At 32.5% G+C, this 17,517-nt stretch overlaps 1 protein-coding gene across 4 annotated transcripts in view; it reads right to left on the minus strand.

Moving 5' to 3' along the window:
• Positions 1–17,517, minus strand: part of LOC118194921 (protein RRP5 homolog) — a 203,761-nt gene that overhangs the window by 40,074 nt on the left and 146,170 nt on the right. For all 4 annotated transcript variants that reach the window (XM_035366136.2, XM_035366135.2, XM_085808577.1 and 1 more), the window contains 4 exons: positions 14,031–14,087; positions 12,177–12,237; positions 11,904–12,050; positions 4,153–4,332 (listed from right to left, as the gene is read on the minus strand). In XM_035366136.2, coding sequence (XP_035222027.1) covers positions 4,153–4,332; positions 11,904–12,050; positions 12,177–12,237; positions 14,031–14,087 — 445 coding nt within the window. The remainder of the gene's footprint in view (positions 1–4,152; positions 4,333–11,903; positions 12,051–12,176; positions 12,238–14,030; positions 14,088–17,517) is intronic.

The raw sequence follows: 17,517 nt of genomic DNA on the forward strand, positions 1-17,517 counted from the left end.
AATTACATTCTTTTTTATTTTATTTTAAATAACAGTTCAATTTACAGAACTAGTTTACAATGAGATGGAGGAAAACTATGCAGAACTAAATTATATTACAAGATTTAATGATGAAATTTCAGTTCAAAATAGAGAAAATAAATAATAATAAGTCATATTTATTATATTTGCTTGGCACCTAAAAATAAATACAATTTATTTTTCCACTCATATTAATATTTAAATAATTTAAATCAAAATTCTGACCATTTTCTAAATTTTTATTGTATAACAGTTTTCCCTTAACAGATATTGCAAGCAGAGTAATTTAAGTAAAAATAAGTAAAAAGAGGAACATTTCTGAAATCAGAAGACGGGAAATTGTTTCATGCAGTCATCAGTTTATTGTATAACAGTTTTCCCTTAACAGATATTGCAAGCAGAGTAATTTAAGTAAAAATAAGTAAAAAGAGGAACATTTCTGAAATCAGAAGATGGGCAATTGCTTCATGCAGTCATCCTTTAACAGTAGGAGCTTAACTAACCGGCACACTCGGAAATTGCCGAATATATGAAAATTCCAGATAGTTGAGCGTAACAGGAAAAATAGGAGCAAGGGGGGGGATTGTAGTTGTTCTTTAGATTTTTCGGTGAAAAAATGCTTTTGACATTTTGATATGTGCATCACATAAAAATGGCCCAACGAAACTGAAAAATATTCTGCTTAGCAAGCACAGTAAAACTCTTTCATAGTTCTTCAAAAAGTGCTCATAAACAAATATCAGACTGAACATCAAAATTAAGTATCGGTGGAAAATATCGCAAATGTTATTGCACAATTTGCGCACCTTATTTCTTCCATGCCTGATATTATGCAATCAGAATCAACAGCAGCTGGTATTCAGAGAATAAAGAACTAAATAAAAGAAGAGACTTAACAATCTGGGGTGTTTTTCATTCTAATTTTGAACAGCCTGCGTTAAATTTCCGGTATAGGGGGGGGAATTCTGTTGCTTGTTTTGCTGTGAACTGTAACCATTTTAATATTCAAGATTTTGCGAAGAAAGCGGAGGACTCCTCTCCCCAACTTTCCTACCGTGTAATGCACTGGGGGAAAAATTAAACTAATTTGATTATTCAATTACTTTATTTAAGCTATTCCAAATATTATTCCTTAGAAAGCTAATCTGTGTTACACACTTACCCATTTTTTAAGTTTATATATACTTCGGTATAGTTTATAATAGTATAGTAAATCTATACTATACTATTATGATCATATGTTTGAATATTTATAATGATATATTTGCATATATATACTATATCATATATATACAAATATATCATTATAAATATTCAAACATATACTCATAATATAAGCATAACGATCATAAATATGAACTGACCATGCGGAACGAGAATGCAAATTATTAAAATCTTGATAGAAATGTAAACGTATGTAGTCTTGGGTGGGAGGAAAACAATATGGAATGTACCGGAATTTTCTACCGCTTTTGCAATTCCTTGACCAAAGGACGACGTGCACCTGTACTCTTTGCATCAAAGGTTACATTAATGCAGAGAAAGGGGGGGAAAGCTATTTCCAGGAGTATGATTCACCATCTGACGTTCGAGATAAAAAAGAAAAGTGTTTTTTAGTTTCAGCTTTGGTATGGGGAAAAATGTGCTTAAAAAAAAAAATAATAAAAAAAAAAACCAGTAACAGCAAAAAAATAAGCACAAAAAAATTAAGTGCTTTAGAGCAAAAGTAAACACCTATAAGGGCCTTTATATTTTATTCTCAAATATAAGGACTTATGAGCACTTGTAAGGACTGCTATGAACCCTGTCATTGTTCTTTTTTAAACCAATCTAATCTTAACTTGCAGTTACTTCCACCTATAAAAACAATTACATGCTTCTCCTTTAGGGAAAAAATTGATTCATTTCACGACTTCTTTTAGAAAAAAAGGTGCGAAATCTTTGCTAGAATGCAGTCCCATAGACAAGGGACTTTTCAAGAATGAGGAACTTACATTAACTTTGGCTGTCTGCTGTAATAAATCTACCCAGAGTGACCGTACACAGGAACCCAATACAAAATGCTTCAACTTCCAGAGTTCAGGCCCTCTCTGTTTGGTTCATTTAAATATGACAAAGCTCTGTTTGATTTATTTAAATATAACAAAGCACTTGGAGGCTATCAGCCTAAGGTATGAAATGTTTTCGCCAAGGATTTCAAGACAACTGGCTCATATCTACACTGCACATGGAAAAAACTACGACACACTCATGGAGCTAGCGCATTCGCCTAGAACAGAACCCAGGTTAGAGCATTGAGTGTTCAGTGGCTTCTCCATTCAGCTACTGATGGGCCATCTATGATCAAAATAAGTTTAATTAATCCCATGCATTTAGATTTTATTTATTTGTATATTTTGATGGTTTAAGTAAGAAAATACCACAAATACTATTTATAAGGCCCATAAAATCAATCAAGAGAAAATGCATAACATATAAACAGCTCTATAATGTTTAGAAAATACAAAATCTGTAAACACGAATAGAAAAAAAAAAAAAAAAATTATGCAGTATAGAGTCTGAAATCTGGATGCAAAATATCCAGATCACCAATCCAATAAGTAAATAAATATTCTCTGCCATATAACAAAATTCGATCTTTACTTATTTTCATAAAACAAAATATAAACAAGTTAAAACGTATCTTCAAGCATTCATTACATACCGTAATTTCCGGAAGAAAGGCCGCATCAGTGTAAACGCCGCACTCGAGAAAATTGGCGGGAAAAAAATTAAAATTACACAGAAACGCCGCAATAGATTAAATTGCACGTCACATCATCGTGGGCCGTATAGATGAAAAAACTCAACCTAAGTCCTGATATATGACATACCAGTTAAGTTTTTAATAATGAACTATAAATAATATTTTTAATTATCGATGTATTGTTTTTTAAAAGATTTACAAGTCTTAAGCTTGCGTTCTGTTGTGTTAAATATATTCTCTTCATCTTAAATCTTCTGAAGTTTAAATAGATAAACGCGGATTATAAAGGTAAATTGTCTATTTGCCCTCTATCAGCAAGCCGAAAAAACTGCCTAATATTTCCCTTATGTAACCGTAGAAATTAAGGCAATCCACCTTAGCAATTTTTTGAACTTCCAAATGTAAGCAAACATATAGTCCACTGCCGTTGCATTCCTCAGAAAACCATTCTAACTCCCCTACTCCCCTATGAAAATAATAGAATCGTCTCTCTCGTAGGCTGCCGTTTTGGGATGTAGACGCTAGTCTTAAAAACTATCCAACAAGTACTTGTACCCAAACTGATGGGATCTGTATCTGGCAGAATGCCAAAAAAAATCCATTCATGCTGAAGGGGAAATACGTCAGAGTTCGTTATTGCGAGGCAGGTGGAGTCGTGTCCGCCTTTGAAAAAAATTGCAGAAAAGGCAGGGGTGGGGAGAGGATGGGTCCCGGAAGATTCATCGAATGGCAGAGGAGAGAGACTATTCGAACTGATGAGAATGTTGATTTGAAAGGGGGAAGAATGTTATTGTTCTGAGATCTCGTTTAGGGTGAATAAGGCATGTAGGTCCGTTCAAGGGAAAAAATGTAAACAAAATAACGTTCGCAAAAAGCAACTGAGTGGTCTTTTGTGCGGGAACAGCACCAGTGTATGCACAATGACCATCATAGAAAATATTTTATTTTTAGCGCACCTAAATGCCGCATGGGTAGAAATGTCGCACCCGCTGAAAATTTAAGTTTTAAACACGTAAACACCGCGGCGTTTCTCCCGGAAATTATGATAAATTTATTCACATACTGCTGTAGAAAATACTATTTTCTTTTACATTTCTTAACCAAAATCATAGAAGTGGAAATCATGGCATGGCTGCTAAGTGTATGAAACAAATTAAAAAGTATTCTCAAGCTTTATTTACATAAATTTGTTTCAAATTTGGAATTTATTCACATACTGCTGTAGACAATACTATTTTCTTTTACATTTCTTAACCAAAATCATAGAAGTGGAAATCACGGCATGGCTGCTAAGTGTATGCACTAGAAGTCACAAAAATATGATGCACAAAACTTATAAAATATTTATAACATTAAAAAATATAGTTAGATGAAAATTTCCTAACCTTCACATTATTGAAAAATAAGACAATAATATACTTGTCTGTAATCTGCACAATAACACCTTTATAATGTTTGCCTTCATGAGCATCTTCATATGACTGCAGAATCTCATCTTTTGGCAGATTTACAAGACTGCTTTTACAGGTCAAATAAAGCACAGAAGTATTATCTGTATATACAACCTAAAAGAAAGAATGGGAATGAACCATATTACTTATGGGAACATCAGAAACTTCTATGTAGCTTATGTTATTAACTCCTCAAGAAACCCCGAACAGTTAACAATGAAAATATACAGAAATACCTTATTTATTTATTATTTTCAGTAGAACCACATTCCATCTAATATAATACAAGCAAAAAGAGGTTAGTTTAATGAGGTTTAACTAATCACATTAATTTCTTTATTGTTGGCATTACACTGAGCATGATGTAGGGTATAATTTCTAATTATATTAATGAAATATTTGTGATCTTTGTCCTTAATATGATTTCTTGTCCAATATCTGTTATATTTTGGTACCGTATGATTTTATTTCTTTACAGCTCAGTCAGCTGGTATTCTGGCTAAATAGCAGAATATATTACAATATGATTGCCAGAAACTTAATGAAATGTGTATCTGGGTAATAATTTTTCCTAGCATTGCAAATCAAAATTTTATAACCTGACATACTTATTGAAATTCACACTGCAATATTGCACAGCAGTATTGTAATAAGGTAGTAACTTAAAACTAGTTATGTCAATAGCACAACATTCCTAGAAATGAAATAATTTATGTACCATAAATATGCTTTGCACTCCATGATAAGTCTTGACATTTACTCGTGAATATGACATTCTTATTTTGCATATTTCTATGATATATAATATACTGGTAGGCATCTGAAATGCAATATCGCTTAGGAAGTACGCCAAAGGAAAGGTATGCTTGGTGTACCATGTACAAATCTTGATACAGCATGCAAAAGATTACTATTGCAGCACACATGAAAACAGTAGGTGCAGTAATGACACATACAAAAACTATAAAAAGGTATAAACAGTAGGTTAAATATTAGAATTCTGGCCTTTTTCCAATGCTTCTCTGCATGAGCAGCTTCAGTGTCACTCATTGGGAAAAATGAATGCCATTTGAGAAGATTCTGATTTTCACTTAGAAAGAGCATAGCTTATAGAGAATGCAGATTATCATTCATAGAAACTGGTGCTCCTCTTTAATCCGTTCAGGACCAGCATCGTGTATATGCGATGCAACGATTCCACTCCTAACAGTCCAGCATCCTGTATACATGACGCAACAATTGTGCTCCTACGAGCCCACGTCGCATACATATGACACGGAAATGGAACGATTTATTTGAATTTTTAAAAGCCAGTAAATGGAGCTAAGAGGTAATTGTTGTCACATGGATTTATTCATACAGCATTTGCTCTTCATGTACTGGCATTAGTTTCTGTTTTGTGCTTCTGGTTGTGAAAAATTTATTGAAATAAACAAACTGGAAATCATAGCTCTTTATAAGTATGCCTGTGAATTAAAGGGGCACAGGCATTTTTGTCTATTTTGTTAAGAATTTTTTTTTGTTTTGTTTTTCCATTTATTTTGAAACTTAACATAAGTTTTCTTGGTTAATTAAAAAGTAACAACATTATTACAGAAGAGGAAAGACTGTCAGCATTCTTGACGCGTAATGCGTCTTGCTCGCATTTTTCAGGCAAGAGGTCATTATATATGATACAGGCGTTATATTTTGGTATACAATGTATTTACTTTTAAATAATGTAATTATATATACAGTACTATGTCCGTAATCTGGACGTCCATTATCCGCAATGATCTATAATCCGGACCTCAAAGCCACAAACTTACGCATGCACGAAACGCGTTTATGCATGTGCATTTGATGCGCACTTCCACTTCGCATGCGCGTAAAGCATTTACCCATGTGCACTTCCAACGGTGAAGAAAGTAACAGAGAACGTTATTGAAAACAAAAAAATTTCGTTTGACAAGTTAGTCGGTGTTCTCGACACAGCAATTATAGGATTTGAACAGTGGAACTTTGTAACTGAACAAGAAATCATGTCTGTTTATAGAATTAAAAAGAAAGTATTAGCACAAAAAACAAAGTAACTTAAACAACTTACATTGATAGAAATGTTTACTAAATAAATAAATAAATATTAAGCTTTCTTTTTTTTTTGTAAATTTTGATACATTTTATTTAGATCATAATTGCTCTTTATTTCATAAATTACAGTTTCATATTTTTAATTGTATAATTTCTGCATGCCATCTTACCAGATTTAAATTGATGATCTATAATCCGGAAAAACCCCTAATCCGGAATCGCCGAAGTCCTGACAAGTCTGGATTACGGACTTTGTACTGTAATGTATATCTTGACGTGATCAGTAATGGATATCCCACCAGTGGGGGGGGGTCTTTCCTTGATCGCTTTCCGGTCATCATGGACATTGTATTCGATTTAGAAAAACAAGAAGTTATCTAATATAAATCTGATGTCACACAGGGTTTGAGGATGAAATATTTCTGAGTGTCTTTTGAAGAAGTTTTGGGACATGTGTCGGGGTTATATTTAATTTCATTCCGTTAGCCATGGCTAAGAGACTTTACTTAAAAACTTAAAAATTTGTCAAAAATCACCGGACACTATACCTTTCCATCTAAGTGGAAGACAGTTTCTGAAAATTTACTTTGACGGAAAAGTAATAAAGGTAGGAGAAATGCATTGTGTGCCCGAAAAGCGAAAGCAAACGACGTATTTTGAGTGCGAAATATACAATATAGGACTGTGCATCGATCCTTGTTTTGAGTTATTTCACACACAGCAGAATTTTTAAACTGGAATTTAATTACCTACAGGTAATTGTTTTTTTTTTTTTTAATTTCATTTTTTTAGTTTTATTTATAATATTTATTTCTGCATGTATAGTTATGATTTTAGTATTTTGCCTGTTTAATTTATTTCTATTAATGTCATATTCTTTATATTAATACCCATTAAAAACTAGTACATTAAATACGCAACTTCAAAAATTGAAGTCATAATATCAAAATGCTGATTTTATACGATTTTTTTTGTAAAACTAGGCTTAACTGCTGAAAATGCACAGGCTGCTAGCGACGATCCATTTCCGTGGGACCGGTCCCGTGACTGTGATGTCAATATTGAATATGAGGACACAGAGGGAATACATCAATTGACAGAAATGAAAAAATATACCTTGTCAAACCCCCTAATAGAAAACGGGCATGTTCTGAAACCAAAATAGTAAATTTATGTCAAGAGCTAGAGTTCTGTTTAAATATAAATATGAAACTCACAGTAAATTCACAGAGTATATGGTAATTTGTACAAGGCCAGTACTAAACCAGTTATGCCTGAAAAAATAACAGAACTGTTGCTGAAGCAGATAACTCCTTTTTGCAGTTACTTCATTAGAGACGGGAACATCAAGATAAATTTTATGTTAGGAACATTCTTGGGAAGAACTGGGCACTGAAGGGCCATTTGACAGTAAACTATGTGAACCATGTGTTTAAGGTGAAGCACACAATTTATCGCTTGGCACAAGAAAAATCCTGCAAGACCAGTGAATTTATTTCAGCTGACATTTGAGAGCCTTTCACTGATGCTTTCCAGAAGATAGTTACATTTAAAGACAGCTATACAAAATTCAGTATAGATATTTTATCATGGAAAATCTGAAACTGCGAATATATTAAGGCATTTCTCTTTGTACATGCTAGGACCTTGGGCCATTCAATTGAAGAATTTCATAGTGAAAATAGATGCGAGTTTTACACAAACAGGTATGCAACTTTGCATTCTGAAAGAATCGCTCAAAGACTTAACCTTCTATCAAAATTTTTCTAGTGAACAAGATATGCACAAAATAATCAAAATTGGTAGAACATTTAGGAGCCATATTCAGAAGTTCATTTTTCTGCATCATGGACTGAATTAATTACCACTGCCTTATATATCTATACTAAACAGAACTGGAAAATCCTTATTTTTCATAAGTTCTCCAATAGACTCATACAATAGCTCATTCAGAAAGAGGTCATACAAGATATAGATTAAAGAAAAAAAAGGAACGAAGTTTAAGTAGACTATCTTTACATAATAAGTTACGTTTATTATGCCCATATTCTTATAAAAAGAAAAGAATTAGATATTAAAGCTATAAAGGCTTATTTAATTTGATATGACGGAGATGAGAATTACCAACTGAAATGAATAGCTGTCTCAGGATTAAAAAAATCCATCTTCATTGACTTGAAGTGTATATTTTATGTTAATCTTTTACCCGTAATAAACTTTTAACTCTTTAAATGAATAAAATTAGATGACATGGTGACTTAAGAAAAAGAACACTACTAGTTTATTTTTAATCAAATCAAATATAAAAATCTATCAGATGTTGCTGCGTAACAATTCTATGTTGCCATATTATAAAAATTAAAATGTACAGAAATTAAAAATAAGATGAGGAAACATAGAGGGCGCTACACACTCAGTAATTCCCAGTGAAAACGATTATGAGACATAATCCTTTAAATGGGCAGAAACCTGATGGTCCTTCCACTGCATGTGGTATAGTTGTAATTGACTGACAGTGAAATTATCCCCCAAGGTTCGCATTGTGTGTGTGGATTTGTATAATCCATGTGCCTGTAGGTTTCAAGAGGCTACTCATCTTTGTCTTTTATGGCAAAACATGGTTTCAGTCTACCAATTGAAATTCTTTTGACAGTTCCGTTATATTCATAGTTAAAATACTTTGGTGCTCGGTGTTTGACAACATAAGGCCCAAGATAAACTGTTACAAAGATGATGTTGCCTTATTATTGTAGACGAAAATATGTGAGCAATTCCAATGGTGTTTTGAAATGAATATGTTTGTATTGTCATGGGCAGTCATTGCAAAAGATTTCATGTTACAGATAATACTTTGTAGCCTTCGCATGAACTCTGTGTGTGACATTAGAGATTGTGGTGATGAATTCTCTGGGTAAACAGAGGGGACTTCTGTAAAGAAGCTCGGCTGAAGAGTATCCTATATCTTCTTTAAGTTCAGAGCGTAATCCGAGAAGAACCAGAGGTAAAATGTCTATCCAAGATTCGCTTTGTTGTAAACGACATTTCAGGTTTGCATTTATAATCCTGTGTTGTCGCTCAATCAATCCATTGGATTGTGGATGGCATGCTGCTGTTCTGGATTTTTGAAAACTGAAGTATTTGTTCAAAAATGAGAAGAGTTGACTTTCAAACTGACATCCTTGATCGGACATAATACGTTGTGGTATTCAAAAACGAGTAATCCAGGTTGAAGTCAACCCCTTTGCAACTGTTTCTGCTGATTGATATGCCATACAAAGAGCTTAAACCCATCTTGAAAAATATTCAGCCATTGTTAGTAAGTATCTGAAACCCTCACATGAAGGCAATATCAATGTGAATGCGTTAAAAGTGTTCAGGTGGAACCTTGAAGTCCATAAGAGCTGACTTGGTATGTCTTTGAACCTTAGATCGTTGGCATTCCATGCATTCCCTACACCATAACTGACAATTTTTATTGGTATTTGGCCATATGAATCTTTTCATGATTAATTTTCTTGTGCTTCAAATTCCTGTATGATAGGGTATGAACAGAAGAAAATATTTGTCAGCAAAAGTTTGAGGGGATGTATGTGTGGTTACTGTTGGTGGAGACATCACAATTAATTTGTCGGTGCCTGAAATGGGAATCTGAAATGTTCTCAGCCTTGGGTTGTTTTTTAAAATTGTTAATTCTTTATCATCTTGAAATTCTGCAATAGTTGCATAATCAATTAGAGATGGTATTAAATCTGGAAAGAGCATTTCCAACAAAGTTTTCTTCTCCCTTGACGATAACAATATAACTCAATTATCTTGCTTCTTTGGGAGAGACTTTGTCTAAATTTTGTTGGAAAGTGAAGGCGATAGGTTTGTGGTCCATATAAATGTTGAAAGACCTTCCCTCTAATAAGTGCCTAAAATGCTTCATTGTAGCGTAGATGGACAAGAGCTCTCGATCATATGCACTGCACTTTCCTTGTGTGCCAATTATGGTGCATGAGAATAAACTTAATGGAAGGATCTCTTTATGATTCATTTGACGAATGACAGCCCTGATAGATATACCTGAAGCATTGCACGCAAGAGATATAGTAACATCAGTTGAGGGATGAACCAGCATAGTGGCATGACAAAGTGCATTTTTGAGGTTTTTGAATGCATTGCAAGAATCTTCGGTCCACATTAACGATATTTTACTATTTTTGCATCTTCCACTAAGTAATGAGGTTAGAGGTTGTTGAAGCTTGGCACACTTTGGTGGAAGCGGTGATAAAAATTGATCATCGCTAAGAACCTGCACAAACTGGTGGATGATGTGGGTTCGGGTATGTTTTGTATGGAATAACTTTCGTCGGAAGAGGTCTTATTTCTTCAGTTGTGATTTTATACCCCAAATGATTAAGTTTAGAAGTGCCAAATATATATTTTGCAACATTAATGCATAAGCCATAGTCGTTTAACCTTTGAAAAACTGTCTGTAAGTCCTTACGGTGTGACTCTTCGTCTGGAGAAGTCATTAGTATGTCATCTAAATAGCAGAATAATAACTCTAATCCTGAAAATACCATATTCATACCATTTTCATGAATCGCTGAAATGTCTGTGCCGCATTGCGTAAACCAAATGCCATAAATGATAATTCAAACAGCCCAAAAGAAGCCACTTTATAAAAACTAAAAATTCATAATAATAAATTTTATAAGTAAGTTTGAAAACTTAAAATTTTCACAAAAATTCATAAAAGGTGGAAGATATGCACTATTCTTAAATTCAGAATCTCTCCCTCCCCTTTTTAAAACGTCCTATTCATGTCTTTTATTCACGCCTTTGATGAATTTTCTAATTCATTGATAAAAGTGGAGGGAATCATGATAAATTTTATGAAAATGGTCCACAAATCTTCACTTTCTCCACAGCATGTTGAAGCACAGTTGTAAGCTCAAGGTTCAAAGGCTATAAAACTTTCTCCCCAATGTTTGATAAATAACTAAAAAGGCATCCCAAAAATTTCACTGTGCGATGGCTGATTGTTTACTTACAAGGCTAATTTGTGCTCACCCCATTATGAGCCTTGTCGTTTAAACTTCATATTCACCTAAAATGACACTCAAAATGGTTGTTTCTAAGTGTCATTTTAGGTGTCATTTCAGTCATAGAAAAGTAATATAAATGTCAAATAAGCAAAATTAAAGACCATTGGCTAGTTTAGAACTAAATTATACAGTTTTATGGACCAAAAATCATTTTAAAAGAGACCTCATGATTTTTAAGGACTACACAAACCTGTTATAAGACACTAATTTTTTTATGTTCTATAATTTCAATCATGTTACTTTATTATTTTGCACTGTTTGCCCTGTAAATCTGATTCTGACAGCTTTTGTTGCTGATGATATGCATTATGTATGGCCAGTGGAGTACTATATTCATATATTTCTGCTTTCTGTCATTTAAATTAATATTACTATCTAATACCATTATTTAGTTCCACAATACAGTTTCAAAGAAAATGATGGAGGCAGTGTATGAATAATAAATATTCTGCAGAATGCTTAAGACTCAAGAGAGGTAAAATGCAAATAAATCATTTATAAAGTAGCAGAAAACTAACTCACCCTACATATTAATTTTGATCCTACAGGAAATAATTTTTCAGGTTTCGTTACATAAACATCAGACATGTGTACATAACGTATGTATCCATTTAAACCAGGAGAGACAAAAGCAATCATTCCACCTTCAAGATGCCTTTTCACTGTAGCCTATACAAAAATGGTAAAAACATATGCATAACAAACAATAATAATTCTCTTAAGCTGTACAATTTAAGGATCTGAAACTTTAAAAACATTTACAATAATGAAAGGTCACACATTTATTTTCCTTACTTCAAAAACATCCCCTATTTTGATTTCCTCTATTCGTTTTATATCTATATCAGTTATATACCTAAAATAAATTGAAACTTTAAAATACATAGGAACAGCCAAAACTTTTAATATTTTCTAACATACTAAAAATCAATATATATACAGTGGTGGCCAAAATTGTGAACACTTTTGGAAATTTTTATGTTTTTGAACTTTGTATGCTTACAGAAAACGTTACGTTTCACAAAATGCAAACTTGTATATATGATTTTAAAGAGAATTTATTACTGAATTCAATACAAAACACAAAATTCAATTGTTTGCAATACAAAAAAGTTAAACGATAATAGTTATCGATATACATTAGATAGTGATGATTGCAGTGAGTTATCAGTACCTAGTAGGGTACCCTTTATTTTTTATTACAGCTTCACATAGACGTTTCATTGAGCTGACAAGAGTTTTAAGCACTTCTTTCATTATTACATGATGCCAGGAAACAATTATAGCCTCAATTAGATCCCTTTTATTTGATGGGCGCCTCATTCGGACAAGAGTTTTCAAACAGTGCCACAAATTTTTGATAGGATTGAGGTCAGGACTGTTTCCTGGCCACGACAACAATTTAATGGTCTTTGTACGAAACCACTCTTTCGATATTTTGGCCATGTGGCAAGCAGAATCCTGCTGAAAAATAAATGAAACGTTGTTGGGAAAGAGATCTCTGATGGAAGGTAGAAGTTTTGGTTCTAGAATAGTGTCAATGTATTTTCTGGCATTCAGTGTCCCATTGATGACATGAAGGCGAATAATACCATCTGCTGACATGCATGACCAAATCATAACACTAACTGGGTTCTTCACGCTTGCTTGAATGCAGTCAGGATGTAGCTCTTCTCCTATTCTACGTCTTACATATTTTCGTCCTTCACTACTGAATGACGATATCTTAGTTTCATCACTCCATATAACTTGTGACCACTGATCATCTGTCCAATTAAAGTGTTTCTTTGCCCACTGTAGTCTTTTTTTCATTGCTGAAAATTAAGATACGGCTTTTTTCGTGGAATTCTACCTCTCAGTCCAACATCTGTTAATCTTCTCCTGATTGTTCTTGAACTGACAGAAACACCAGCATTATTCAGATCACTTCTGATGGCTGCTGAGGACATTTTTCTATCTTGGAAACATAGTCTTTTTATTCTTCTGTCATCAATAGATGTGGTGCACTTTTTTCGGCCTTTTCCTTCTTTGTCTCCTGATATCGTAAACAAAACTTTTAGACTCCAGATATAGTCACTGAACCACCCTGTCTTGCAATTTCAGGATAGGAAAGACCACTTTCTCGTAACACAATAATATTACATCTCTTTCTAGGTGTGCAATCTACTCTTTTATTTGATGCCATTGCTTTTTGACTAAGTATTAAAAATTTTTACAAAAATTCCTACTTGTAATTGAAGTGTATAAGAAACAGGTCATCCTTCTACAGAACAAAGCAAAATAATGAATTGTTTCAAGTGTAAACATGATGTCAGCTTCTACTGGCAGTTATTCACATTTGATTGGTTCTCAGAACAAGAACAGTGATTGGCCAGGAAAGCTAGACATTACAAACCACTACATAACTGTGTTTTTTATTTATATTAAAGTACATATAACTTTTTTGTATTGCAAATAATTAAATTTTGTGTTTTGTATTGAATTCAGTAATAAATTCTCTTTAAAATGATATATACAAGTTTGCATTTTGCGAAACGTAACATTTTCTATAAGCATACAAAGCTCAAAAACAAAAAAAATTTCCAAAAGTGTCTACAATTTTGGTCATCACTATATATGAGTATCTGTTTAATAAAAATAGGTACTTACGGTTTCAATGACAGCTGTACAAGATTGTCAATATAATGCAAGAAAACTGCACGAGCTCTGAAAGCAAAAGAAAAAATTCCAGACCTAAATTACATACTCTTTTAATTAGGAGTTTATAAAAAAATTATGTTTCAATAAATGAGTGTTAAAGGGGAAAAAAGGCTGCTGTAGATTTCAATGAGCACATTAATCATGTTCATGACAATAAAAAGATTCAGTTATGTATTAAATACTTCTAATAAAATCTAAATTATATTTAACACATAAAATAATATAGGTGTGCCATGTTACAACATATAAAGGGAAAAAAACTGATACAAAAAATACTTAATTTTTCAAAACAGAATTTTATTTTTATGATATTAACAATAAATATTTTACTATATTATATATCACTTAACATTTTACTCATATTGAAGTTTTACATTACTTTAACGCTAAAAATGCTTCGTGATATTACTTTAACAGTAACTGCACACAACTACATTAAAATACCTTAATACATTAAAATATGAAATTTATAAAAATGTAGTACAAAACAAAGTTTTAAAATCTATATATACTCTACATGCATTTTTTGAGCTTAACCTTCCAGCACGCGAGCTCGGCAATTTTATATGAGCACGTGCGTGTCATACTTTTTACGACATCCGTTATTTTATTGTTTTTGCCACGAAAAAAAAACAGAAATGAGTGAATATTGATAATAAATTTGTTAAGAAATAAGATATTAATCTTATTATTGCAAAATACATTCAAATATAAGTAAATTATTTTAAAGTTCTTAGTGAGATGGAAATGCAATGATGTATTTCATTATAGAAAATTTTAATTTATTATGTAATGATTATATTTTAAAATCGAAGCTAATTTTAATATTCATCAAAGATAAGTATAGACAATAAAAAAGGAAAACACCTTGGTAGGGAAAAAAGTAAGTTTAGCAATACTTACTTCTGCAAGGAAATTTACTTCTTACTATTTACAAAAATGCACTTTAAACCTAATTTAATGTTTTTATTTATTTCTAAAAAATAGAAATAAAAGAAATAAGGAATGGAAATCGCTATTGTTCTCCCACCCAAAGATTTCCTTGTCTTGCTTTTCTTCATCAGATAATTCCTGAAGATTACGAGCAAAATCAGCTGTTTGCACATATGTTTTTGCCATGAAAACTGATATAAAATTTACAGAGCCAAATTTATTCAAATTAAAATAATACACGGCAATTAATAACACAAAATTAGAAAATATTTGAGGAAAAAATATTTTCCAAATTTTTAAAACACGATTATGCGCATGACGTAAATTTTGCGAAAAAGCTGCCACGTAGCACAAAATCTCATTTAAAAAAAAAAGTCAAATGACTTTCTGCTGACACATTCCATGATGTGGGGAAGGGTAGAAAGGAGGAATAGAAATGACCTTCAGACGTCTCAGCTTCGATATGCGAAAAAAGTGCATTAAAAACTGAATTTGTCGTAAATTTTGCACATATGCGCATGCTGGAAGGTTAACCAACCTACTCCCCCAATTTTCCCATTGCATTTTATATTTCATAGAAATCACAAGTATTGCTTTTAATAATCATCATCTTTGGTAGTTATTTAGAAACCTCAAAACTGCAACCATAAGACAGAAATTTCTAATTGCAACATAAAGTTATACCTTAAAAAAAGTAATAACTAATTATATCTTTATATAAGCAGGAATTGCCCGAAAATAGCAGGAATTGTCCGAAAATACAAGACAACACCAAAAAAAGTATGACAAAGTATCACATCTCCACAGTCCAGTTTAAACTCAGAACTTATTTCCCTCAATACGTCAGACACTTCTTTCATTCCAGATATAAAGTTTCCTACCTGAGACATACTAAACATTTTTACCTGTGAATCTTGCACTGTCATTAATTACTAATAGTAAATGCATTAACTCTGTTTACAGCTCTTGCCTTCTCATGCCACCTTACAATGCTCAAAAGCCTACATTCAAAATTATATAAAATTTCAGATGAGAAAAATTTAGACATCAGCCATAAAAGCCAATGTATTTTGTAGGTCTAAAACATGAAAGTAAATCATCTATCAAATTACAAATTTCTGCTGAACGTGAAAGTTGGCAGAGATGTTGCCAAACCTGCACCAATAATTTTGGCAGAAGTGTTAATGGACCAGGTCATTCTTTACATAAACAGTAATCAGTAACCTCAAACATTAATCATTTTTTTCAAAATGTGATAAAAAACAGAACATATATTCCTGCTTACAGAAGTTAAAACAGGCTTACCAAAAAAAAAAAGGGTTTACATAAAACGAAGGTGAAATTCTTACAAAGCATGCTATCTATTTCTGTTGTAAATTACACTATTTGGCAACAACGTTTATGTGCTAATAAGATTTATAATGATGTTAAAAATGTCTCATTTATTTAACCTTTTGATGGTTATGAGATTAAGGAACTCCTTCTTACCAAATATGTGCTATATCTGTCAGTAATAACTTGGTTATGCTTGTTAATTTGTACCCACTGTGGTGTGTAACTGGAATGTGAGCTAAGCTCATTTCATGACCATCAAAGGGTTAATTTGGAAAGGGGAGATTTTTCTAAAATTCTTAAATATTCCAGTTACTTCAGCTCTCCAGTTAGTTGAATGCCAGATAGTTAATCTTTCACTGTTATTTCTATACCAACAGATTATTACACTGTAAATATGCATCCTGAAAATTACAAGCTGCATTGACAAAGTTGCATTTTAGGAGCCACGAGTTCTGATTGTTGTGCATAGGGTATTGCAAGTATAAGTATCTGTGTTTAGAGGACCGTGGCTTGAAAAAGTTTAAAAACTGATGTAAGCAGCCATCTGCAATTTACTTACTATTAGCAACAGCTCATTTTTTTGGATAATTGGCTAAAAGATTACACAAGGTGTCCCACAGTTACATGACACAAGAGCGTATGGCAACTTTCCACCAATACTTCCCAGGACATCTCATTTCATGAGATGACACATTAACTGGCTAGCAAGATCATCAGACTTATCACCAGTACACTACTTCCTGTCCAGTTCCAAGAGTATATGCCAACAAACCATTAACAACTGATGTACTTAAGGAAGAAATTAGAAGGGAAATTACAGCTATTCCATTTGACATGCTCCACTGCACCATTCTGCAGCTGTTTTCTCTTGCACAAATTTACAAATATTAATTTTATGTTTTATGCTAATTTTGAATTTCATCTCATGTGACATTCCAAAGTTTCTAGGAGGTATTTTAATACTTTTAAATTGAAGATAAATAACATAATTTAAAGATGAGAACTTTTCTTCTGCAAAAAGAGCTGCTTTTTCCAAGAAAGCTTACTGAAAAGCAAATAGTACATTAAGTCCAAAAATTAAATTGCACAAAATTCTATTCCTGAATTTCAATGACATATGTTACTTTAAATAACATACACTATTCACAGATAGTGTATTAAATACAGT

This window comes from Stegodyphus dumicola, chromosome X1 (genome assembly GCF_044657685.1).
Source record: "Stegodyphus dumicola isolate Sdum_Otavi_A_Nest chromosome X1, ASM4465768v1".
Lineage (NCBI taxonomy): Eukaryota > Metazoa > Arthropoda > Arachnida > Araneae > Eresidae > Stegodyphus > Stegodyphus dumicola.